This window comes from Polyodon spathula, chromosome 5 (assembly GCF_017654505.1).
Source record: "Polyodon spathula isolate WHYD16114869_AA chromosome 5, ASM1765450v1, whole genome shotgun sequence".
In the NCBI taxonomy this organism is placed as follows: domain Eukaryota; kingdom Metazoa; phylum Chordata; class Actinopteri; order Acipenseriformes; family Polyodontidae; genus Polyodon; species Polyodon spathula.
The window spans coordinates 27,938,350-27,965,452 of NC_054538.1; the positions used below are offsets into that span (position 1 = coordinate 27,938,350).

Sequence of the window (27,103 nt, forward strand, 5' to 3'; positions counted from 1 at the left end):
CATTACTATGTGCAAACTAATTGTTATGCTAAGGTTTCTGGATCAACAAATCTGCTCAATATTACAAGAGCCTTATTCCAGGGATTGGCAAAGCAGGTAATTATTCTTTTGGGCACTGAGAATATGTATATATTTTTAATGTTATTAAAAAAAAAATTGCTTTAACTTGAATACCACATATTCTAGGTAATACATTACATATATAGTATGGAGAGAAATAAAAACTTGGGAACCTGGGCTAGATTCTTGAAATTGCTTTTAATCTATTTTTGGAATGTAAAAGTTACCAAACCTGAAAATCTTTGACAGACATTGGCATTTTGATTTCACAGATTCCTGTGGCTGAGGTGATTCGTTTATTTACATTGTAATATGTGTGTAAATGTGCAGCCCCTAGGATCTACACAGTCCAATGCATACAAGAGTGTTGACAAGTTGTTTGTTTCTTAGATTTTCAAATAACAATTTCCTGCTGTTTTCTGGTGTAGCCAAAATCCCCAAACGCACACATGAGGGTTTTAATTAACTTTGCAACATTAAGCTTGTTCCACTTGCATAATGATACACAAAGATAAAAAAAGGAACAATCAATTTATATAACCATGCAAAAACCCATAAACAAAAGAACCAAGCGAAGAATAAACAGCTGCTTGTGGTGGAGTTTCAGAATGTGTGCGGGCCGCTGCCAATCATCAGAGGACGAGATCCCAGACACGAAGCTGTACTGTCCAATGTGGTGGTGGTGGGGGGGGTATTTTGACAGAAATTAAAAGCATTTGATCATTTTAATTGGTGTATGTTTTTAATAATAAGTTGGATTAAAAACATAAGAGTTCTCACTGGAACCGGATCCTTGATATTTGAATCTGGTTCGTCGGTTCCAAAGGAGGAACCGGTTTGCTCATCTGTAAATGAAACTACATGCCAGTACTCCTACAGTACCACGCGTAAAGCTATATTCCAGTTAATTACCCCTCATGTTCTGTTGTTGTGCACAAGCTTTTATTGAACAGCAATGATATATGGGGGGGTGGGAGTGGATTAAAATGTATGTAGGCGTTTGATTAATTTTGTGTGGCCAATTAATCGATTGCTATTTGGAGGCTTAACTGACAATCCTAGTGCACATGTATGGGATAATTAGGTCATGTTGCATTTAAACGACAGTGATTTATAGAGCGCTAAAATGGATACAGTGTATTTACGGATGGGGTGAAAGACTTTTCAATGACTCTAGTGTAGGCTTTCCAGTTGTTTCCCACAGCTGCACTGGTATGAGTCATCAAAGAGTGATGGTGATGAGGACTGGGATCAGTAATTGGTTCCAACATTAAAATCAGGTTGCATTTTAGTCTAGAGAAATGTAGCATAAAATATCATGCTTGAAATGTTTTTTTTGTTTGTTTTTTGCTGACTGAATATGGATTAAAAAAGCTTACCTATTATACTATATATATTATATATATATATTATATATATATATTATCTATAATATATACATCCTGGTAAGCTTTTTTAATCCATATTCAGTCAGGATATTGGGGGATATTGTTCACAGCTGCTGTGAGCTATGTCATTAGAGACCTACAAATGTCCCCTGGAAAATTGATTAATACTGTAACAATGCTGCTTATTTTGCCAAGGTATTCTGAAGCAGTCAGCAGAACTAAATGATAAATGATCTATTTCATGACTTGCAGCAAGATTTAAAAATAGTAAGTATAATGCGGTGGCAGTTTTTTTTTTTTTTTTTTTTTTTTATTCTTGCGGTTTGTGGTACTGTATATGTCTCTCTCTCTCTCTCTCTCTCTCTCTCTCTCTCTCTCTCTCTATATATATATATATATATATATATATATATATATGTTATATTAAACTCCTGTTAAATTCAAAATCTAAATCATCTGAAAATATTGAATAAAAAAAGCTGCATTCAAAATGTACTGCTTAAAGCAGCTTTGCCTACTCTAGTTTGGAGCAAGGCTCTCTTTAGAGTCATCACAGTGGTAAAAATAGTGACACAAGGTTTCATGTAAGTCACTTCTTTCAAAAACTCAGTAAGGATTCATATACGGGTGGTAAAACAGCATCATATAGTAATATATTTTTTATAGAACTTTACATTCACTACAGAGTTCATGGAATTAATACTCCAAAATACTACATAATCCTGTTTAAGAGTAGAGTATACTATTTGTATCTTAGAGTATATGCATTGTACATTAGGAGCACTCACTATGGCACCTCTATAACACTTTGCTGAAGGATTTTAAATATACCTGTAAAAGAATAACTTTTCTAGCATGAGCTGAAAAGATCTGTATAATCCATATTAGGAGAACTAGTATAAAGTATTTTTTTTAAAAAAAAAAATATATATATATATATATATATATATATATATATATATATATATATATATATATATATATATTTTTTTTTTTAACAACATATGTTGTACACTTTGGTCATAGGTCAGAAATTATTTTAGATTGTTATATACTTAAAAAAAAAATACCTATAGCAATATGTTTCCCATGACGTATTATTTACATGTCAAATTGGTAAAACACAATGCTGTCTGAAATATCACTTTTCAAATTCAGTTCAAAACTGTATTATGTAATTCACTTGATCTAGTTTGGTAGGACAATCATCTGGTAAAAAGTTACCATTTTCCAAGGACATTTAATTTAAATGATTTAATGACAAAGACTACTGACTGTGGGATATGTATTTTTATTACCGTCAATTTGAAAAAGTTTAGACAATTCTTCCCTGAACAGAAAGCCTGGAAAACACAGCATATTGGAGTCTTCTTCTGAGTAGTTCTTTACAGGCCCAGTCACTCATGAGAAGCTTGAGATCAGACTCCCAGGTGAGTGAAAGTGCAGTCTGAGTCTCATCTTTACAAACCACTTTTATCATGAAAAAAACTAAAAGATAAAAACTTTTTGGAAACTCTTAGGTGGGTGGGTGGAGGATGGTGGGTGGGTGGGGGTGGGGTGGGGGGGAATCTAGATGGTACCCCTCCCAGACTTACTGACTAAGATAGCTGACACATTGGGGTCATGTGACTTCAGTGCTCTGATGACAAACCATTTGAGATACTGACTTTATATCCAGTACCCAGTTGTATTCTGTGTTTCTATAGTTTATGTTGGATTGTGGGTATCAAAGAAGATTTAATTTTATTTTTACAGAGCAGTCAATCTTATATGCCATTCCACTTACATGCCCCTCGGATGCTTTAGTTTTGTTCACAAAAACCTCTTTCTGTTTATGTTAGATTTTTATCATGATTTTGTCATAGTTAATAGCAGAACTAGTGTAAGATTAATATTACTGTTTATCCTTATGTTTTATGCATTTCATCAGTGACTTCTTATTATTTTATTTTAATAATGTATTACAGAGAAAATGTTGTAATTACAGTTGTCTATAATTCATGTGCTGTCAATAGAAATTAGGTTGACTCAATGTATGATTAGTCATCTTGCTTTTCTCTTGTACTGGGTTATGTACTCCATTTTGTTAGAAAGTTATGTAATAGAACTTAAAATGGGAAAAGTCATTCAAATAATAAGCAAACTTTAATTGACAACAAGAATTGTTGTGAAACTTTTAGCATTGGGGCATGGTTTACTTTTTTAGTGTGGCTGCTAGAATAAGAAAGTAAGCAGGCATGAGAAATAGTTGGTAGTTTACTGTGACATGGATCGAATGATTATGGTGTTAGATCTCCTTCCCGACCTGTGAGGGCACCATGTAAAAGGAACGGAGTACCCTTAACTAAATGGCATGACAATTTATTCTTTAGGGTAGGTGGAAGTCAGTCATTTAGGAAGGGGACTGAGATACAGCACCTAAGCTGAATGACTCAGACTGGAGGATTGGAGGAGTGGATGCACTCGTTAACCTAGGGGTCATGAGCGAGGGTATAATAGGGGCAAAGTGAAAGTGAAATTTTCCTTTGTAAATGGTTAGATACAATCTAAAAGGAGACTGTGTTAATTGTTGAAACTTGTGAGTGTTCATCTTGTGTTTGTTAGTGTTTGTTGTAACTGTTGTCTGTCTTAACTAGACTACCACTAACACGACCAGGAGCTGTAGCGCAAGCCAGCATCAACCCGGACATCACTTTCACCCCTGCTTTTCACGGAGAACTGTATTACACCACTAGCAGTTATTCACTGTCACTGAAAACAGTGTTTGTGTTCAGTGTTTAGTATGGGTGTACGTATAAAACTGGACTTTTGGGTTACGGGTCAAACCCGGGGCTTACAATTACCGAGTGATACACGCCTCTGTATCACTCCAACATTATTATTTACAGGTGTTTGCCATGACTCGATTGCTAAATCAATCATTCAATTGGAGTCGCGGTACAACTGCACGTGAATTAATAAAGTGCAATTCCCTGTGCTCACATATTATTCCGTTTACTTGCACGTGAAGTGCTGTACAATCCTCGTGCCTAAATACAATTATACATTTTTAAACACACGTGAAACACAGACCCGTTTATATCCCGTGTACCAATGCCTATACACCAACATTTAACACACCACACGCAACATATAACAGAAAATACACACAGGGGCGGGCACTTTGTCACACTCACATATACAAAATGCATATAAGGGTATACTCAAGACTAGGACTGATTTGGAGTTTTCCCTATATTGTACTAACAGTCTGCTGGTTTGAGAAGCGGTCCAGTGTTGAAGTAATAAAACAGCTGTACTGTAGAAGGAATGATGCTTGGGGGAGAAAGTGTATCATAAAGTAACGCTAATATAATAAATGTGCTAAAACATCACTTCTCAGCTAGAAATCATGGCATCCAAACATCCAAGAGGCAGGGTGTGTGATTGGGTATAATCAAGGTAAATCACATACATACAAAAAAAAAAGTTCAGATTTCCATACGTTTCTGGAGATAACACCCACTATGCATCTATCTCCCATTGAAAAGAATTACTGGTCTAATTTTAATAACCCGCCACAAGTCCATAATTTGTGCTTGCTGTATTGACAGCATATATTTGCATTTGTATACCAAGAGGTAAATCTGCATCTTCTCATGCCCATTCCTGTATAACCCAATAACATGTATTTCAGTAAACCTAGCTGCTTGTGATATCCAAAGATGCACATATTCTTAAAAAACAGACCCCCCCTGGCAGTATGTTTAATGCATGCAAATATATGCTAAATATTGTTGCTCTAGGTTATCTTTCCTCCCAGGCTGCCTAGCCACAGACACTAATTGTATATTAAAAAAAAAAAAAAAAAAAGCATACAGCAGCTTTGTTTCTATCACAATGCAGAAGACCTTTATTACTTAAATAATAATAATAATAATAATAATAATAATAATAATAATAATAATAATAATAATAATAATAAGAATAATAATAAGAATAATAATAATAATTGTAGTGTTGGATTGCTGCCACCTGGTGGTGCTGTAGTTCAAATGTGGGTATTGTGACTTTTTTGAGATGATGCTTAAAAACCAAAAACATTTGCTATATATCTTCCCAACAGGACCAGAGGCCACATATGTGGTCATTTCATTTTTGCTACAGTACTAAATAAAATCTTCTGAATTTAGATTACCCTGTAAAGCAGATGTACAGTATAATAAGCAATCTTGTTGATTTTGATATACCCAGTATTCAATTCAGAATTCCCACGATACAGTATAATTTATTGCAGAAGTGTCTTTTAAAAAACTCAATCTGATTTGTGTACATTTTTATTTTGCATCGTCTTTGACAAATAAATAATTTTGTAGTGCACTGTTTTTTTTTTTAGGATGCACTCATCCCTAACAGCAATAAAGCAAGTTACACTACCTCATACAGTAGCCACAAAATGGAACGACACAGGTCTGCTATAATAACATTCTGCTGGTACTCCCATCTATCCCGCAGTGGCTGAGCTATGTGACTGAGCAACTAACTCTCAGGGCAGTGAAGCCCACAGGGGGAAACAGCTTGTCACAGGCCTGAAAAATCTCTGTGGCTGGCACTGCCTCAAGGAGACAAGGAAGTATTGTTACCTTCTAGGTAGAGACCAAACCCACAACCTTTCCAAACATACTGCCCTTAAATAGCGAAAGCAAGCGATGACTTTCGACACATCCTTTAAAAGACACTGTCTGAATGATATTCTGAAGTCTTGGACATTATGAGTAATTATGAGGAAAACAATTAGAATTCAAGTAGCCAAACGGTTCAGCTAATCCCATTGAGGAAAGCCTTCTTCGTAAATGTGATGTACAGTATTCATTAGTCAAAATCTTTGTCCGTTTGACTTTGTTCTAGTTTTACCTGAGAATGTAAGATGTGGTGTTCTGGAGGAACAGACTTATTATTGTGTAAATAACACCATTGCAAGGTACTGTACATGGCAGATGAATGCACAGAGTTGAAATAGTATTCTCATTATAAGTTTGATTAACCTCTCTGGTATGCAAGTTATGTTGGGGTGGTTTCACACCCGTGCAGTACAGGAGAAGCATTGATTGCTAGAGCTTTTTTTCTCTTTTTCTTTCTGTTGAATTTGTGTTCTATGAGGACTAAGTTATGAACAAGTTTAATTTTAAGAAGGTTTAAAATGTTTAAAAATGGCATATTAATGCTTAAATTAATATATTTTACATATATAATATATATATATAGATATATATTATATATATATATATATATATACACACACACACACACACACACACACACCCCTCACTATAACTAACCTGTTGGGGTCCAAGCCTTTTGTTTGTTGTATCGAGGGGTTCGTTATACTGAAAGGACAATCAAAATGAATGATAAACTGTTGGAATAAGTTAATGAGATGATATTGTATCTGCTCGTCTCATGTATGCAGTATTCTGCCTTTGCTTTATCCAGTTCAGTTCAGTTACTTAACTATACCCTTAATTGAACTGATAATTTGCTTAATTAGACCTTTTTACTTGTTTTCAGCTCTTAAACAGTTGTAGAGTTCAAATTAGTTATAATATTTTATAAGTAACTTGAACTGTATAATTGTTTAAGAGCTGAAAACAAGTAAAAAGATCTAATTAAGCAAATTATTAGTTCAACTGAGGGTCCAGTTAAGTCATTGAGAAAACATCATGTAAAAAAACTAATGTGCCTTGTACTTACTGCTTATTGTACTTTTTTTTTTTTTTTATGTTATCGTGTAGTAGTTATTCTGTTTTGCAGTCTTTTTAAAATATTCCAAAAATCTACAGTAAGTCTGGCCAAATGTAAGTTCCTTAACTGGTTTGATGCTTTTATTAAGTGTGCAGTAAGAGAGCTGAGTAAGGCTGAAGAGGACCTTTGAAAAACATCTTTGTGTAAAATGTGGGAAAAGGTTTTTGATAAAAACACCATTGAAATGACACCTTGTAAAGCAAAACGAATTACGCTATATATATATATATATTATATATATAATATATATATATATATTATATATATGCCTACAGATTTTCATTTACCTTCTCTTCATGGCTTATTTTCAAATGCCAACTTAGTGTCAAACACAGCAAGTCTCGTGGAGTAGTTGCTAGGAGGTGCAAACCAGTGTTATTAGCTACGCTGTTCTACTCAACAGTACTAGCACAGTTGCACCCAGTGTCTGATTGAGTGTTTGAAGTCATAGACGAAGTTACATGTTCATCAATAAGTACTCTGAAGTTAAAACACAACCAAGTAAATAAAATGTCAATGTACAGTATCTGTTGTTGTAGCCTAGGCACACACAACATGGTTGCCATGAACAGTTTCTATTCCAACAGTGACCACATGCAGTGGTATCCCTTTGTAATGAATGCAATTATGTATGAACTAATGTATGGTTTCCTATTGAACTTCAATCTGATTTATTTAAAGTAAACATCTATCCATGATCCATTCCAAACACCTCCATGTTTTCTTTAACTAAGGGATAAATAGCTTACCTGTAGATCAGACTAAAGTCACTTTATTTTAAATATGAAGTTATGTAAAACCCTGTTGTGTTAGCACAGCAGCATATTTTTTAGTTTAAAAGCCATAATTCCATTTTTTTTTTTGTTCACTGTTCATTACAGCATGCTTAGAATGCATGCTTTGTGCAATTCAGCTCAAATCACAGTATAATAAAGTTAAATAAACATTTCTGAGACCTATTTATTATACATTCAAAACAGTAATTAGAGAAGCAATGATTTAAGACAGCATTGATCTAAATCTAGGAAAAAGAGTACCCATAATAAACTTAAATACCAAAGTCTGTACTGTATAGCAAATTAGCAATATATATAAACTGTAGTTTTGTATTCCTGTCACACAGACGGCCGAAGTAGGCGGCGTCAGAACCAGGAAGAGGAATGAAATCCACAACAGACAGGATGAAATGAAATGATGAAGACGCATGTTGGCGCCGGTTTATTACAAAATAAAAGGTTTAAACAAACACAAACACAGGACACGGCACTCTACGCCAAAATAAATAGACAAACAAAAACAGACTAAACTTAACAAAACGGTGCACGGACAGACACTGACAAACACGGTGAGTTATAAATAAACAAGTATCGTGCTGGTCCCACCAGCACGCAATAGCAATTGATATATTTAAGTTTCTCCTTCTCTTGCTCCCGTTCTCCACTCACCGAACACCCCAACCGCGAGTATGTGACAACGTGCATCAATATATACTGTTGTGCTGGGATTCAATTACCAATTAATTATTCACTTGAATCCCAGCACGTGAATTAATAAAGTGCAATTCCCCGTGCTCACATATTACAACATTTTACTTGCACGTGAAGTGCTGTGCAATCCTCGTGCCTAAATACACATACACATTTTTAAACACTCGTGTTAAACAGACCCGTTTATATCCCGTGTACCAATGTCTATACACCAACATTTAAACACACCACACGCAACACATAACATACACAGGGGCGGGCACTTTGTCACAATTCCATAGAAATGTTGTACAATTAACAAACTAACAGTCAGGTTAGCAGCTTGTAGCAGGTGCTACTGATTTTACTATACTTAAGCACAACTGATCTGCACAATTAACAGGTGTGATAGATTTCAAGATCACAAACTTGTTGATTAATTGGTTATGCTTACCTTTTAAAAGCAGTGTGTTCCTTCATTATGCGATAATATACATTTACCCCTGTAGCTGTCTTCGTGCTTCTCTGTTCAGCGTTTGGTGAATTAGAGTAGGTTGGTTACATTCCACCTCTGCTCAGTGTGATTCTTTTACTTGGAGAATTATTTTTAATTGTGGTTCTATTTTAGTTCCCGTATCTATAGGGCGGGCCATCAGATGATTTGAGCGTGGACTCGCCTGAGGTAATTTTATTTGTTTAGGGGTATGTGTAGGGTGGGTTTAGGTATTTTAGAGATTGCTGCTCACCCGAGGTATTGTGACTTCTAATTGTATAGTAATACAATTGTGGAGTTTGTGAGGGGGGGTACACTCCCGATTTGCCTGGACAGTGATAGTCACAGGGTGTTTTGCTTTGGGTGGTGCACTGCGCTAAGCAAGTTATATTGTGTTATTTTTGGTTGATTTATGCATTTGGTTGTAATTGTTTTTAACTTGTGTTTGATTTAGTTGGGGGTTGTTCCCATTTTATAAATAAATTCTATTTCAAACTGTACCGACCCTTGTACTTTCATTTATTTGAAGGGTTCTTGTGTGGGGTTTTGTTCTCAAATTTTATTCTTAGGAGTTTCCCTCTCCTATGTACTAAAATGGGGTGGCGTAGTCCAGTATATCCATTGGGTGGTGCTCCAGTTTTATTTGGAATGGGTTTGCTGGGTTTTCTGTCAGTGCCCAGTTCAATGTGTTTTGAATTGTTTTCTTCTGCTTCATGTGGATAATAGCCTCATCTGACTAGCGGGTGCAGGGCTGTTGGGACAGCAGACAATCTGGCAACCTGGCTGATCCCTATTCTAAAAAAGAACTGCCCAAACATCCACACCTTCAAGAGTTGGCAACAAGCACCCTTCCAAGTGGCATACTGGAGGCATTATGAGTCACATTGTTGATTCATCTAGCACTAAATGCATGAAAGCTTATTTGGATTAGTCTCTTAGCATGTCATACAAATACTGTCAGCCATATAGAAGGTTTTAGGAATATTCTTTGTATAATGTAGCTCTTGTATTTCTTAGATAACCAAGACTTTTCTTATCTTCTATACAAATTTTATATACCTCTAAATAAATATATCTTCAGCATAATGAGAGGGACAGGTTGGTAATGCTAATAGGAGTTGAATTAAATGTATTTTAAGGTCTGATATATCACTCCTTTAAGATCATTAAAATTTAAATGGAATGATAAAAAAAGAAATAAGCTATTTAGGGAGCGGTATAAAGGATACTCTGTGCTGTGGTTATTCAATGAACCCTGTTTCTATAGCAAGGGCAATATAAGGAACATAAGTGTTTAATCCTAAATGAAACAGCTGAATTCTTAGAAACACTTTCATTTAATCAAGTTCCACATCTGCTCAGCAACACAGCGTAATTTGAATGCAAGATTCCAAAATGGAATGCAGCAAAATGCAATATAGCGTTGAATAGTAAAAAGTTATTCAACACTAGATCTTTCAACACTTCCAAAGTAGATGCCTTTGCAAATTTTATTATCAATGAGCCAGAAGACCAGGATTACTTTTCTAGACCTATTTATAGATACATAAAATACAATCTGGATTGAAAAAATGGCAATAAGTTTTGTGTGCCAAGTAGTAATCTAGCAATAAGTATTTTAGGCTACAAATAATGAAACCCTACATTTGGTGGATAATTGGTAAGATGTTTAAAAGACTGAATGTGGGGTAGGTTTAAAATCTCTGTATATAGAGAAAAGAATAACCTTGTAGATGCGTGAATGTGTTTTATACATTAATACCATGTTTTCAATAAGAAATACATTGTGTAGCCTGCCCTTCTGATAAGGGCAGGTTTGCACTAGCCTGTATTGCAAAGCAACCTATACCCATTTTTGTTCAGTATACAGTAGTACTTTCTTTTAGACATACATTGGAAATTCTGATTCAGAAAGGTGTGTTCAACTCTGGACCTTGGGAGCTATTGATCCAACCAAGGTCTAAATATTCATTTGAAATCTACAATGCTTTATAATGCACCTAGTCATAGGTGGTGATACTTAGTCATTCAAGCAGTCTGTTGTATTGACTTGAATTTAATTACATTAAAAAAAATGTAATTATTTATACATTTATGTTGTAAAGAAAAGGTACCGCAGATTTGAAAATGAAATTTAGACTCATGTGTAGGTGCTGTGCGTTTTCAGACTTCAATTTATTTTGACTATTTCAATTTTAGATTCTTTTAATTTCTTTATATTGTGATATTCTTTGAAAAACAAAAAAGTAACATTTATTTAAAGAATAAGAATGACATTGACAAAGCGCAGCTGTTCAGCCTGTTGTAAACAGGCCCAAATCACTTCCTATTATTTTTTTCTCCTTTGTGATGCTGTTTGGAACAGAGAATGATCAATGCTGACACATATTTGCCCCCCCAAGACTCTTTCTGAAATTATGCTTAGTGGCAATAGTCGCTGTAGTTAAATACAGTGACTGTGTACAGTTGGCTGCTAGCTAACAGAGGGCCACTCTATGTTTTTTCACTGTACATTTTACTCATAGCAATCCAAAGGTTTTCAATCGGACAGTGGACCCGTTCGCTGATTTTCTGCAAAGTTTCCAATTGTGACACACTGATGAAATGGACATGCATGTACTGTATGGTAGAAACACTATTTGGAACAAAAAGAAACAGCAATAAACCAAAAAACCATTGTAATGAATTACACATGTTTTATCCAAAGGACGTCTGTAGCACTTTCAATTACATTCAGTTTATAAATCGGTTTCATTGTGGGGAAGAGTGGCACCCTAACAAATAAACCATAAGCCAATGTAAATATCAAAAAGCCATTTATGTAATTTGCCATGCAGTCATTTCTATGCCCTGATTAATGCCAGGGGTTATTGTAAAGGTGGGTGTATGTACTGTAGATAAGGCTGCACATATGTCACACTTTAGTTTTGTGTAGTCAAATTCTTTCGACAGATAGTTCAGTTCTTTTAATAAACATCAATTTCTATGAAAATAACACAGTGTAGTAGTAACGGCCAGTTTTATTCTCAAAATCTATCCTACTATTCTATTGCAAATAAGGAAGGACACTGAAAAAATGCAAATAAAAACCAAAGAATACAAGCATGTATGTACTGGTATATGCTGGGTAATAAACAATCCAAAACATGTACGTTTTTGGTGTGAAAATACTTAACAATCCTTTGAGAAACAAATATGTATGTTTTATTTTAAAAATTAAATCAGGTGTACTTTTCAATAGCTGGACCGTAAATTGCTTCTATGGTCCATATTCAATAAAAGAAAGCACGTGGAATTAAAATATAAAACAAAACTGTTCACTTATTAAATAGTTTGTTGCTTCTTATATCATCTCTCACCTATGTTTTCATTAAACCTTTACTGAATGGTAACTAAGAGCAATAGACTTCCATTACCAAGAACCATAGACTTGCATATTCTTGTCTTTTAAGTGGATCCAGTATTGCTGTGTTGTTTTTGGTGCCCGATGCCTTTAAGAGGATTTCCATCTGCAAGTAGACATCACTGCATGGATTGTATAGAGCAGGGTAGCGATATAGGAAAACACCTGAAGACAGATGCAATAACACGTTTCATATTAAAACATTTAAAAAAAAAAAAAAAAAAAAAAAAAAAGTCTTTTCATCCTCATTCAAAATTTAGTGGAATATTTAATGACGCAGTTCAACAAACTAGCAACTGGATTCTTAGGTAAATGCCCTAAATGCAGAAACACTGGATTCTTTCCAATACTTTCTTGTCCTGTCCTCCGGTTGACTAGTGTGAAGGAATTCCAACTTTTAAATAATACAGTCCAGTCACAAATTAGTTTTTTTATTTTTCCCCTGAATGGAGTACCACATTTATTCCTAACCTAAACATTTGTATTGATACACTAGAGAAATACAGCTACCAAATACTTGTATTTTTCCCCTGTACTAACAAAATGTACTTTATACTAAATTTGTACTAAAAAAACTGATGAATTCTTTAACTCAAGGTTCATTGCCCCTTTAATTCAGGACCCAGAAATTAGTTTTTCTAGCGCTTACGTGCACTTTTAATAAACAGAAAGAAACAAAACAAACACCTAGCTCTTTCTCGAGCTCTAACTACTACACACAGGAACCTCACTAACACAGGACAGCTAAGCTGTTTACCTGTAACACCCAATGACAAAACAGTACACGCCAAAAAAAAGACTTTTTCACACTACCTTTTTGTTTTTGTTGAAATCACCATCAACGAGCTCCTCACACACCAGCAGCCCTGAACAGCCTGGCTGCTTTCTTTAAATACCCTGCACCTGGCTCTAATTTACAATGACAGCCAGGTGCAGGGGATAATTAACAATTAAACAATTGCCAATTAGCAAATCAACAGAACTAACTTTAAACAAAACGTACTTTTCCACCTGTTTTAGACAGGGAAGAATCTGTCTCTCTCCCTGCTACTTCACAATAAATATACTAAAATTAGTTTCTTTGTAAATCAAGTTTTTTAGATTACCCAACTTGATATTCTATAGTGTTTATCAGCATATTCATTTAGTGGAATACTTACTACTGCAGCTATGTCTTCCTGGTAGGACTGGAAAAGAATATCATCTCCTAAATTGACTTGACCCAAAACTGATGTAACATAGGCTAGTGCAACTGAAGCACTCAGGGAAAAGAAAGCTGCAAGCGCGTGGTAAGCCATGTCCTTAAAAAAGAGCACAGAACAGTGAGTCAAAAAAAACATTAAATACATCAGAACAAGTAAAGGCACAGGTAACTTTTGGACTTTTGAGTAGTTTACTACATTTGATTATTATTTTTTTAAAACATAATAATCTTTTAAGTATTCTGCTCCCCAAAATTAAGCAATGAAATACAGTAGAGGCCAATTCTTACCAACAAAAACATTTAAAACAACAGAATATGAATAGCAAATGGCAATCCGCCCCACAAAAGATGTATGTAATTTTGCCACTATTTCTGGATTTATAACAATAATAATTCTTCATCATTTCATTGGCATAACTTACCAGTGTTGCCCACATATAGCTATTCCGGATCACACCAATGATGAAGAGCAGCAGCCAGAGGAATGTAAATACGAAGCAGAACACCGACACAAACATCACCCACCCCTGAGGATTCATCATATACACATTTGTTGATGCCACAAGGATCCAAACAAGCCCACCAAAAACCTGTAAGACATTAAAAACCTTAGTATATGTGTATACATAAAGTGTTGCCTCTTATTAAAGCAGCTGTATAATACAGTGCCTAACAAAATAATAGCACACTCAAAATATGGGCCTAAGATTCAGTCAGGAAACATGTCATGGATTTATTAAAGCTTAGATTACATAACATTACACCATTGTACATATTTTCTCACTACATTCTTTGATGTTTGGCCTCGCCTTTTGAGGTACCCCTGCCCATAAATTAGCTTGCAGATAAGCTGACCATAGGGAACTGGGACGCCATGGGCAAGGGGGCAGGATAGATGCCCTCCCCGTTAGATGAAGCCAAAAAGCTGGTCAGGAGGTGAACGCTTGCAAAGCAGGGGCATAATGGATTGAGGTAAGATATACTGGAAATCCCTTCCTTGCCGATCATTGGACATATCGTTTATTGAATGACAAATAAGATACTAGCTGTTCAACTGAAATGATTTGTTCTGAGTTTTGGAAGCACATAAAATACGCTTGATGTTTACATGATTTGATCTAAAGTTAATAGTTTCACCATTTTGGCAACATTTTATCTAATATAGGTTTTAAATGCACATTTATGTGTTCAAAATTCTCCATGCCACTTCCATAAATTCCAAACTGCCTTCCAGTGAGGCACTATTAAATTAATCTATAAAGCTACATGTACTCCCTCTAGGTGTGTGCACAGATCTGAAGTCTGACCTCTGGGTTGTAGCCATAGTATCAAATCAAACACATTTTAATGATACATGTACATATGCTAATTGCAAATTGCATTAGATGCACACACTTTTTTGTTAATATAAAGGTCATTATTAAAGTTTAGCTTTTCTATGTATTATGCCATCTCAGTTTTTCAGTGCATTCTACTGGGATTCCTAAGGGTCCTTTTATATGACCTGCTTCTGTAAACGGCATCACAAATTATTTTCAAATTAAAATTACAAGATTTTCTACATTCTCCCACTAAATTTTAAACACCAAATGTGAGTCATGTTTGACTAGATTAAGAAAATACTAGGTTCATTTGAATAGCTCTTCTCATTTGCATCATGGATAGTAAGAGTTACTTGCAATGCTATAATCAAAGCTAAAGTTACTGTGTATTGCCCTCGATAGCATAATAATAAAACAAAATAAAATAGCATGTTTAAAAGTTTAAGGGAAATGACTATGTAGACTATCCAGTAGTGTTTTAATGATGGGTGAGCCTAAAAATACAGCATTTCATCATGAAGAGTTGCCTTTAGGGAGTTGATTTAAGGAGTGTCTTGCTATGGTAACAGTTGTTCACTGTATTCTCTAGTACTCATTACGAAATGTACAAGCTTCAGTGTAATCTGCTTCCCTGACATGAAGTCAGGAGAGAATGTGGGGTTTATATTGAGCAGATGCACTCCCCTGTCACACTCTCAATTTAATAGGTTAGTATTTTAATCGAATGCATGCCTTACAGTTCCAGGAAGTTACCCAGATAAACTGTTTTTCTTATTAATTATCCTCCCCTGTTGTGTAAATGCCCATTTGACTGTTAGGGTTATACTTCTTTTGTGGGTGAATGGTATATGTCAGACGCAGACAGCTACAGCTTCACGATTTGCTGTATAAAGGATGCATTGTGTCGCAGCCCTTTTTACAGTGCTCCAGTCATCTGTACTTTAAATACATACTGCATTTGTATAAATGTGCTGAGTTTATACCTCCTACAAGAGTTTTAAAAAATAATTGACGTTGTTGGTACATCTGTCCTCTCAACCAACAAAGAATTCAAAAGGGAGAATTTTATATACTGTATTATTTAGAGAGATTCATGTTCTTAATGGCAAAATAAAAGTTAGGTGTCAGAAACCATCCTGAATGAAAAAAAAGGCAGTATTTCATATTAATTTAATCATTTAATCCCTTCTGCTGTGTGAATTATTGAAATGATTATTTTTGGTATCACTTTTTTGATATTCTTCTTGTATAACTCTTCTTTGTTTAATAGAATCTACAGGTGAATTTCCATATCTCTGAGATTAACTTTTATTATTAAATATTGCAAACTTTGGCATGCTTTATTTAATTCAAATATATTTATGCACACTTGTAATTTCCAGTTCCTAATGAATTCCTATAAATCACTTATCAAATAAAATAAACAGATAACATGCATATATTCTATGGTATAGTTTGAAAAATAAATCAGAATCGAATATCGGAGATCTTCAACATCAATGTATGCTGCTAAAGATTCAGTTTCAAATCAATGTCTATTCATGAATAATTCCACACTTATTAACACCTACTAACAGCATGCTTTACATTTACTCTGTGCATATTCAATTGACTCAAATCAGATTATCAGCACAACAGCAATATATATGAACTAATTCTTAACACAGCACAAGCTTTCAAGACTGCAAATGTCCTATCATCAGATGAAAGTGGATGAGAAAGAAAAAAGACCATCTAAGTAATTGCTTTAATTCCTGTGCCTATACCTAAGCAACACAAATTTTGTGAGGATTTGTTGTTTTTGTATTTCTGCAGTCAAATAGCATATTGTTTATCATATTAAATCCACCATATGAATTGTTCTGACAAGTCAATCAAAAGTTGCATGAGTTTTCCTGGTAAATCTCTGTAAATGTATAAATAAGTATGGGAAAATCATGGTAAACAGATTTGTTACAATAGTAAACATTTTCAGTTTAAGGATCAGGTTAAGCCTGCTTCGTAGAGCCCCATAACCAGTAATATTTATATTATTGGTACTTACCTGTTTCATTTGCAACCTGCCACCTGGTGGCTACAGTATTTGTTGTATTGCTTTATATGGGTGTGGAATCCAAATGTTCTTTACAGAAACCAGACAACCCAAAACCCTTCCAAGACCTCCCTTTACAAACACGGCAAACATGCAAGAAAATACCGCATCCCCAGGAGAAAATAAACAATGTTGCGAAACCCAGGAAAGTGCAATCACATGAGACATACACTGTACTATCTCTGCTTTAGAGCTTGAAAGTGCTTAAGAGAAGGAGGTGTTCGCAATGGCTCCACCATATAAGCAGAAATACTCACCAGTTTGGGAAACTGAGGAGGCTTTCAAATGTGAATTCATTGACGTCTAGTTGCAGACACCTTAGTCTTTATAAATGTTTTTAAAACTACAGTATTACATCAAATATTATCAATCTGCTATATTTGAATTAAACATATGTTCAATCAGCTGGCCAAATGAGCAGTGTCAAAGATCTCCGATACTCGATTTTAACTTCTGCGTGGTTTGCTGAAGAATGTAATGGCATGGTAACCATTACAAAATTTTAAAAAAAAACTGAAATATGGGTAGTTTTATTACAATACTAATGTACTTATTGATGCTATAACCTCTGGTCATAATCTCAACAATAAATCAGTTAAGGTTTTTTTCAGGTTTTATTTTTGATGTCTATTCATGTTTTACTAAAATATATTGTCTTTAACCCAGGATTTGCATATCACAGGAAAGCAGAAGTGAGTAAACTCCTTATGAGAAGTGGGTAAACACTTTATTGCCCAAATTAAAAGCGGGTAAACACAGTTTACCTGCGCATACCCTTGACTACACCACTGCCAAGGGCTCTGGTACTTATTAGCAACAAAAACTTGCCCTGCATAAAATAAAATAAAAAACAGAAAAACTGGATTATAAGACGGCTTTATCATCTTGTAAGTCCCTTCTCATTATGTTAAATGCCCTCATCTGAGGTATTTAATGAGACAAGACGAGCCTTATCAGGTGGTAAAACCCTCTTTTTCGTGTTCTATTGCTTAAATAACTATTTGGTTAGGCTTAATCATTCATTGATAAATGTACAGGTTTTCAAATATTGAATGTATTTTTTCCCCCGCCATACCAAACCTATGGTGAGTGCTTGCTAAAGGCAAATCAGCATCATGTGCTGCTTCTGTTTTTACAAAAAAAAAAGTTGAACCATACATTATATTAACAAGCCTGCTGTCTACACTTGTTTTTTTTTTAATAAAAAAATGTATGTTGTTACTGTAACATCCCAAAAGAAACAAACTTATGAAGGGTTATTACAGTAAATAAATAAATACAAAATAAGTAACTCAAATTCAGATATTCACAAGAAATACTACTTACAAGTTCTGGGATGATGAGTAATTCAGGAAAAGTTTTAAATACACTGAGCCCACTGGGTAGGTTGCTCATTGGTTGGGCTGTTGTTGCCATCTCCTCTGCTTACTGTATTTGATGCCACCAAAATGTGAAGTGAACAGTTTGAAAAACAAGCCTTCCTTTTAAAGGAATATTAAAACTTGACAAACTAGCTTCTCAAGCTTTCCACAATTAACACACCCAGTAAAGCTAAAGACAGGGACCTGGATGTTTACTGTCTGCAATGAATCTTGGTTTCTTTAAGATGGCAGTGGTTAGGGGGATTGTTCTGTTTTTTGACAGCACGCATTTCAATTCTTTTGTTCTTTTGTTATTGTTTTTTAAAGCTATTGAACCAAGAACTGGAGGAATGTACAGGAGCTGGTAGGAGAGCATTCTCTTTGTCAAGTTCTGCTTGGATTTTGACGGACAACCACATTTTTAAGAGTAAAATATAACCATGAAACTTACATTTCTCTTCATCTAGCTACAACATTTAAAGTGTATGGTTTGTTTTCTGTGAGCAAACAAATTGAGTTTGGAGGGACGGCCTGATCTAGGCAGGGTCTTGGTGGTGCCATACACCTTCCACTTCTTAATAACCATCTTGACCATGCTCCAAGGGATATTCAAGGCCTTTGATATTTTTTCATACCCATCCCCTGATCTGTGCCTTTCAACAACGTTGTCCCGTAGTTCTTTTGAAAGTTCCTTGGTGCTCATGGTTGAGTCTCTGCTTTGAAATGCACTACCCAGCAGAGAGAACTTACAGGAACTGCTGAATATATCCTGAAATCATGTGAATCACTACAATTTAACACAGGTGGAGGCCACTTAACTTGGTGTGTGATTTAAGGAAATTGGTTACACCTAAGTTAATTTAGGATTGCTATTACAAGGAGGGTGTACACTTATCCAACCAACCTATTTCAGTTTTTATTTTCAATTAATTTTCTACAAATTTCTAGAATTTTTTTTTTCACTTCGTGGGGTGGGATGTGTAGATAAAAAAAAAAAAAAAAAAAATTAATTACAGGCTATAAGGCAACAAAAGGTGAAAATTTTGGAAGGGGGTGTAGACTTTCTATAGGCACTGATATATATATATATATATATATATATATATATATATATATATATATATATATATATACACACACACACAGGTCATGTGATCTTGTCCAGCCAAATCAGTGCACGTGAATTTATCCAAGCTCTCTCTACCTCTCGCGAGAGAGACTCTAGCTCTATATAATATATATGAATATAGAGGAGCACCTAATTTAAGTGCTGTGATTGGCCGGACGGATAGATTACATATAATACAGTATAATTGTCTTACCCCACGGCTATGACATCATAGACCAACTTACTTACCTGATCTATTAATATTACTGTGCCTTAATAGTAACTATTATTTAAACAGTGTTTCTGTAGGTAAAAATGTCAACATACAACTGAAACAGCATTTAAATCACTCAACAATCAGTTTTTTTCATCTCTGTTACTAAGAATTACAGAAAAAATTGGCAAATATACTGTGGTATTTATTTAGGCAGAGAACAGAACAAAGAAAACTCTGAGGCAAGCTATAACACTATTCAAAATCTATGTGAGAAATCAACAAGTCTCACTCAGCATGTAATATATTGTGTATGCAGCAGCTGCATCTACTTATTAAATTAAATAGCGCCTTATAAAATTGACTAGCGAACATGCAATATTTAAACTCGACACAACAGATACAACTCATCACTACCCTCTGATTTCAGAAACAAAACTAAAAAACAAAAACAAAACTAAAATCTCTGCCGACACAACCGTTGGTCTTTTAAACAAGGTTTGGTTCAGTATAAAATTCTATTGTGCTCGCTGCGGACGGGAAGGACTGCAGCACTGTGCAAACTGACACGGAAGTCGTTTAGTCCACATATCATCTAATGCTGGTTTACAATCTAGGAAAATTACACCAGCTACAAGCATCGGTGTGAAAACAACCTCATAAATTATTTGTCAGCTTCTCGAAAACTGCAAAGCCTGAATAGGATAATTTCTTACAAAAAAAACCACCACCACTCAGAAGACCCTCCCTTGAGTGCCAATGCAGTGCAGTGTTTGGCTGTTCCTTGAATCCTCCCTCAGAAGTGGAAAATCAGTCTGCTTTCAATTCACAAATGTCATTTCATCTAAAAAAAATTTTTACTATAAATGGCAATGTTCAATGTAATGTTCATGGCAAATAAAAAAAGTACAAAATGTTCCAATGACAGTCTTCAGGGACTATTTTTTCTTAGTGGAAGGATACACATTTATTTATTTATTTTTTCCATTTTATAAGCGAAATAACCTACTCCAGGGTGTGCGGCAAGACAATTCTTATCATACTTCCTGGATAGTTGAAGGACTCACCACACACCCAGGGCATGTGGTAAGAATTATCTTACCGCACACCCTGTCATGGGTTATTTCTTATATACCCCACCACCAGCCTGTCTCTTGGCATATACAATTATGTATAAGCACAAAAACTATGTACAAAAATAGATTTAAAACCATCAACTTCCAAAATACACTATTTTACTCATATGCAATACATTATTCAGTGATCCAGGACAGGTACAGTTAAGCAATTAAAACCTCAGTTTTGTAGTGTCTGCTTCCCTATCCATAGACTTAGCATTGGCCATGCCCCCGCTCTGAACTCTGTTGCCCCTGCTGTACAACCTGGGCTCAGATTTTAAGTGTTTTATTTTCTCTACAAACTCCTGTCTCCCCCCACAAATAACTGTTTATTCATTGTTTTTAGATGAAGACAAACCAATCTGTTTTCAAAAGTCAATACATGTTTTCAGTAATGGAATGGGGTTCTCTCCATTACAGTACCTTAACAAAAAGGCTGTAAAAAATTTAAGAACCAATTTAATATAAAACTGCCGGTCAGAATAAGAGGTCATTATTTTCAACATCTATTGAAAAATGTTTGGCAGCACAGTAGATGGTCAAGACACATGTGAGAAAAGCATCAATGAAATGGCTACAGAACAGTATCAAAGAATTGTGGAATACCAAAATCAATAATCAAACTGTACTGGAACACAAGGGGCAGAAATGACCAGAGTAACCAAAATAAATCCAACAACCAAGAAATTAAAAACAGGCATAATGGTGCACATACCTGTACATAGGCACCTGAACACAGAAGAGTTTCATGCATTTGAAATAGACAAGTGTTTTTTTTGTAAAGAATTATTGTATATTATAATGTACACTGCCTCAAGAGGATACAGCAAGGAATTATGTTTGCAAGTTGTATACTGTAGGTGCAAATAATTTATTGGGTACATGAGAGCAGTCAGATGTTCAATTTAGAAGTTAAGGACACTATTGGAATAAAGACTTGTACTAGAGACTGCATATCCCTTTTATACTTGACTCAGTTACCTCAACTATTTAGTTACATTGCTCTCCTTTTATATATTAAGGAAAGCAGAACAAGCATGGTTTAGGCTCTCAAAGTATATTCTTGTAACTATGGACACCAACTACAGTGTTATAGAAGGGTAGCACTGTTACTGCAGTGAAGATCTCATAGCCATACCCTTCTTTGCAACTAGCAATCCAAGTGTCTAAAACAAGAATGTTGGGCTTCAAACTTACACACAATTACATTTTTAGGAAATACATTTATTGTTTGACAAACCACACACATTATAATACACACATTTTGAACACAACAAATGCATCAGTATGACATTTAAAGCCTTTAAATCAACACTTCAAATTACAAATATGTGCTCATTAACAATTTAAAATATGGCAATAAAGCCAGTTGTCTACTTTGCAATGCTGCTGTAGAAAAAGACAAATCAAACTAAAGGGTGGCCCCTCTCAAGACAGGTCGTGTACCCCTGTTAAAATGTTGCCTTCCGACAACCCAAAATGGTTAATCTACAGGACTTGTTTTGATGTGGTCTTATTGTTCATGTTTAGAGAAAAAAAAAAAAAAAAAAAAAAAAAAAAGAAAAAACTTAAATCCCTGTGCACACTACTATACATAAATTCTGTAATACAATTTCAAATACAGAAAGATAATGTATACAGTACACAGACAGCTGGTGGAAGCATCTTCCATGTTATATTGAATTTGGTTCACAATAAGACTTTGGTTTGAATTAGATCAATGGAGGAGCCATCATACTGTTATAAACTCTAGCTCCAAGTGTGTAAACAAACCTTGAATTAATGCAAGCCCTTATGAGTAAAAACAAAAAACCCTTTAAGTGTGAAATCCCCCCCCCCCCCCCCCACTTGTACTTATGAAGCTTTCCATCTGAACGCAGAAAACATGACGTGGATCACATAGAGCAGGGTGGCAATGTAGGAAAATACCTGCAAGAAAGATTTAAAATCATCATTAACAAAAGTGGGAATATCGGGAACATTACAGAAATCATACTGCCAAAGTGATTTCATGCAATTGTCATTCAATTCTCAAAATAGAATCGTGACAAAGTCATTCAACAAACTTTGCTTCAAATCATTGAAGGGCCGTGTATCCCTGCAGGACCACTTCACAAATCTGCAGACTCCTCACAGCACCATCCTGGATCTCCGTGGCAACAGTTCGAACAGGGAATATTTTTTTTTTCATCCCCTATTAATGCGATTACTAAAAATCCATCCATGTGGGAACCCGATTAATTTGTACTAACATATCAATTTCTACCAACAATGGAGTGGTGTACTTACTACTGCAGCGATGTCCTCTTGGTAAGACTTAAAGTTAAACGAATCATCCTGCAACGCTATCGTAGCAAAGGACTGTGCAACGGAAGCACTCAGGTAAAATAAAGCTGCAACTCCATGATAAGCCACATCCTAAAAAAGAGCGATGTCAAATATTTAACACGAACTCAGCACACACATCCACTTAAAAAAAAAAAATCACATTATAAAATTATACAATGAAAACAGTCCAGTAAGACTGAACAGTTCTCTGCTATGTAAAATACACATCCAACTTTACTCAGTACCAGGAGTCCTGATCTGCACCATGAGAGTTTGTGGGGCCAATCATTTGTCGCATCGTAGTTAAATCTATTAATATACCAAGTTGCGTATGGGAGGATTTCATTTTGCTTAGACTTCTAGTTGTAGCAGTTATTTCAAGATGTTCTAGGGCAATGTGGCTTGTAGCTATCATATTCCATGTAGTTAGCATTATAATGGATGTTACAAGTTGTGTTATATTTTATAACACTGTAAATAAACATAGTTCTTTGTTAATGCTGTATATAACCACTACACTGAAGGGCTTTAAAACTAGACTTCTGTGTTTGTTTTCAACATTTAGGGAAGGTAATGCATTATATAATAGTGACATTAGGATTTGGAATTTTAAAGTGTTAGATTTGGAACAATAGTACAATGGGAAAAGACGTCCATATTGCAATATTAAATTTGCAATTTTTTGCTAACTGACAGAGATTGCATGCTGTTGGTGCTCTTCAGATTTTCCTTCGTATATTTGTACAGCAACTTGGAATTTATCCATGCTTTTTGCATGCTTACTGTACTATGCATTTACTGTGCTTTTACAGTAGCTCCTGAGAATCACTTGCACGTGCTTTACTACACTTTGCAATGCTTACACCATGCTTCGCTACAGTAAACACCCTTGAAAATGAGATGCATCATAGGTTTAATGGGTTCTCATCCTACTTTAATCCACACATTAAAATGTTTGTTTTACTTACAACCGAAGCCCACGCAGGACTGCTCTGATTCACTCCGATCATGAAGAGTAGAAACCAGAGAAATGTGAAGACAAAGCAGAACACAGACACAAACATCACCCATCCTTGAGGGTTTTCAAGAAGCACCTTTGTTGATGCCACCAAAATCCATACTAGTCCACCGAAAACCTAGAAGACATGAAATACAGGATTAAAGGTGGACAAAAATAAGACACGACCATCCTCCTGCTTTGGTCAACCGCTACTAACATTTCTGTTCTGTTGCAACACCCTGTAAATAGATTTCACTGGGGATTACAAAGTTGCTCTTTGATTCATTCTAAATTCTACAGATGTCAGCACAACCTCTTTTCATGGATTTCCTAAACATGGCACTTTTGGCACTTCTGAATTAAAAAGGTGGAGGACAATGGCACTAGTTACAGTCAGTTAGTGGGAAAATCCATGCTAGAGGTAACTTGAACACACCTGCCATTTAGGCCTGGGCTTAAAGCCAAAAATGTAAAGCTGTAATGAATGGCTGTTTAATTGAATTATTTTTAAAAGCAATTAAATCTACTGTGGGAGTAGATGTGTCCACCTACAAAAACACATGTAATCCCACTGAAATGAGCCCCTTTGCTGGTTATTGCTACATAAGCTGATCAAGGGTACTGGAACTAGGGATGTGGCAGCACTCCCTGGCTTTGTATTTCCATCATATACAGTGGTTACAGTTTTGTTCAATGGCTTTCAGAACCCCCACTTTAAAAATTGTTCCAGTGCCACTGAAGCTAATCTTTGATGCCTACTTTGTAGAGCTAGCAGCATTACATTGACATATTTGACTGTGGGTTGCCATGAAACGAGTCAATAAAATAGTTAATGGCAGGGCGAGACATGGAGGCAACAAAAAGACAAATATAAAGTTTGCTCCAGCCAAGGTATTATTGAATTGTAATATTTCTCCCCCATTACTGTAACCTTTAGACTGTCACAACTATTTTCTTGTACTTTTGGGGCCCATGTTTTTGTCATAAGATATTTTCTTCAAAATTGAACTGTAAACATTGTGAATTAAAATAGCTTATAAAGTTAATGTTTTTTTAAAATCAGTTAGTGGTCAGAAATGTACATTGTTTGCATCTGACAGACTACAATTAAAATGTTATAAAATAACGACAATGCAGTGGTACTACGTCTTATTCCTGGTCATTAAATGGAGCGACTCAGAGATCACTAGGAAGCTAGATTGGTCCATTCGTCCTGGCTGAAGCGCTATCATATCGTACTACAACAGATCCACTTGACTGTGCTAAAGCTACTTACACCATCACAACGTTGCACAATGACGGGGTGATACGTGTTGCAGACAATGGGACTACAGAGCAACCTGATCTTTTTTTTTTTTTGTTTGCTTGTTTAGCCCTCTAACAAAAATAGTTATCAATTGCATATAACCAGAGAGGACTTGTAGCTATGTATCTCGCTTGCCTATGCGTTAGAAACTTATATCAATGTATGTCTTTGTAACTACGCTAGAAGTAATCAGGGCATCAACGGCTAAAAATATCTAGTGTGACAGGTTAAGACTTATTGTGTATACTTTCTAAAATCAATAATGTAAAGAAATAAAAACCCACAACAACACACACACACCAGAGTATACAATGTTTTTGCACTGCAACATCTGTAAGGGTAAATCCTTGGGTAAAGGCTTTTTCCATATAATAATAACAAAAACAAAAAAAAAAAAAAAAAAACCCACCACACACACCCAAGCACCATTATACCACGAAGATAAACTCATTCCTGCTAGTCAAGAAGTTACTTACAAGTTCCGGGATAAAGAATATATCAGGCAGAGTTGTAAATACTCCGAGTCCACTTGGCAAGGCGCTTGTTCCCTGAGTTGACGATTTCATGTCCTCTGCTCAAGATAATCACTTTAACGCCAACAAATCCTCAAGTTAACGGGTTAGAAACAGGTGCTCCTATTTAAAGCATGTAGAACCACGCCCTCTAAATCAATCACCTGTGAGAATTCAATATTGGCTTTAACAACGGTTTCATAGCATACTGCAATGTAGCTACCACTCTTTCTTGAATTGTTTGTTTTCTAACTAAACGACGCTTTTTTGTTTAGGTATCCACGCAGGGTTAAAAGACTAGTTGTTACTTAAGACCAAACAGAAACATAGCAATACCATGGTACTGTATTTAGCTTTCCCCGTGGCGATTTTTAAACAATGGAAAATGAGGGGTTTGATAAGGTGTAGACCTCTTGTTAAACATTATTAACCCCTGCAACCAATCACGTTCATGCAATTGTAGGTTAATCATAAGTCAATTTAACAATGAATCAAGTTTTTCACATTCCAATAAAGCGATTTTTCTTCACATTTTAGAAGGAAAAAAAGTTCACTGCTGGAAACAACGTTATCAAGAATATATTGCCATAGATAGTATTTTGTGTATTCTTCAAACAACGTATGGGTTACATGGCTAGGGCTAGGCTACACATCGCCACTGTACAGAATACGAACAAGCAGAAATGCTACCTGTTGAAAGTAAAAGATTTCAACAATTCATCGTGTTAAGCTATACATTTACAGGTGTAGTGTTATTTTCAGGCAACCATTAAAACGTGGAACACAATTTGTTGTCTGTTTCCAGTTTAAGTTTTCAAAAAGATTATGTATAATTAACTTGAGCACTTGCTTTACATTTTTCTACAAACCTTAATTATGACTATAGCAAGTGATTGCACCTATACCAAAACCTGACATTACACGGGTCAAGTTTTGGTACTAGTACC

At 35.3% G+C, this 27,103-nt stretch overlaps 2 protein-coding genes across 2 annotated transcripts; both read right to left on the bottom strand.

Moving 5' to 3' along the window:
* Positions 1 to 11,870: 11,870 nt before the first annotated feature.
* Positions 11,871 to 18,671, bottom strand: LOC121315788 (myelin and lymphocyte protein-like). The gene is made up of 4 exons (XM_041250198.1): positions 18,536 to 18,671; positions 14,218 to 14,385; positions 13,752 to 13,892; positions 11,871 to 12,756 (listed from the first exon to the last, which is right to left on the bottom strand). Exons 1-4 carry the CDS (start codon positions 18,623 to 18,625, stop codon positions 12,682 to 12,684), a joined length of 474 nt encoding a protein of 157 aa, XP_041106132.1. The 5' UTR covers positions 18,626 to 18,671; the 3' UTR covers positions 11,871 to 12,681.
* Positions 18,672 to 21,973: 3,302 nt separating this feature from the next.
* On the bottom strand, positions 21,974 to 26,290 carry LOC121315789 (myelin and lymphocyte protein-like). The gene is made up of 4 exons (XM_041250199.1): positions 26,121 to 26,290; positions 24,307 to 24,474; positions 23,300 to 23,428; positions 21,974 to 22,939 (listed from the first exon to the last, which is right to left on the bottom strand). The coding sequence occupies exons 1-4, from the start codon at positions 26,208 to 26,210 to the stop codon at positions 22,865 to 22,867; spliced, it is 462 nt and encodes a 153-aa protein (XP_041106133.1). The 5' UTR covers positions 26,211 to 26,290; the 3' UTR covers positions 21,974 to 22,864.
* Between the last annotated feature and the right edge of the window lie 813 nt (positions 26,291 to 27,103).

Bases quoted from the DNA above. Each gene is read 5' to 3' on its own strand.
- LOC121315789 (XM_041250199.1), bottom strand. From the start codon at position 26,210: ATGAAATCGTCAACTCAGGGAACAAGCGCCTTGCCAAGTGGACTCGGA. The intron at 23,429-24,306 runs GTAAGTAAAACA...GCTCTTTTTTAG, and splicing joins GTCCTGCGTGGGCTTCGGTT to GATGTGGCTTATCATGGAGT. The intron at 22,940-23,299 runs GTAAGTACACCA...TCTTTCTTGCAG, and splicing joins AAGAGGACATCGCTGCAGTA to GTATTTTCCTACATTGCCAC.
- LOC121315788 (XM_041250198.1), bottom strand. From the start codon at position 18,625: ATGGCAACAACAGCCCAACCAATGAGCAACCTACCCAGTGGGCTCAGT. The intron at 14,386-18,535 runs GTAAGTAGTATT...AATGTCTTACAG, and splicing joins TACTCATCATCCCAGAACTT to GTTTTTGGTGGGCTTGTTTG. The intron at 12,757-13,751 runs GTAAGTATTCCA...ATCTGTCTTCAG, and splicing joins AGGAAGACATAGCTGCAGTA to GTGTTTTCCTATATCGCTAC.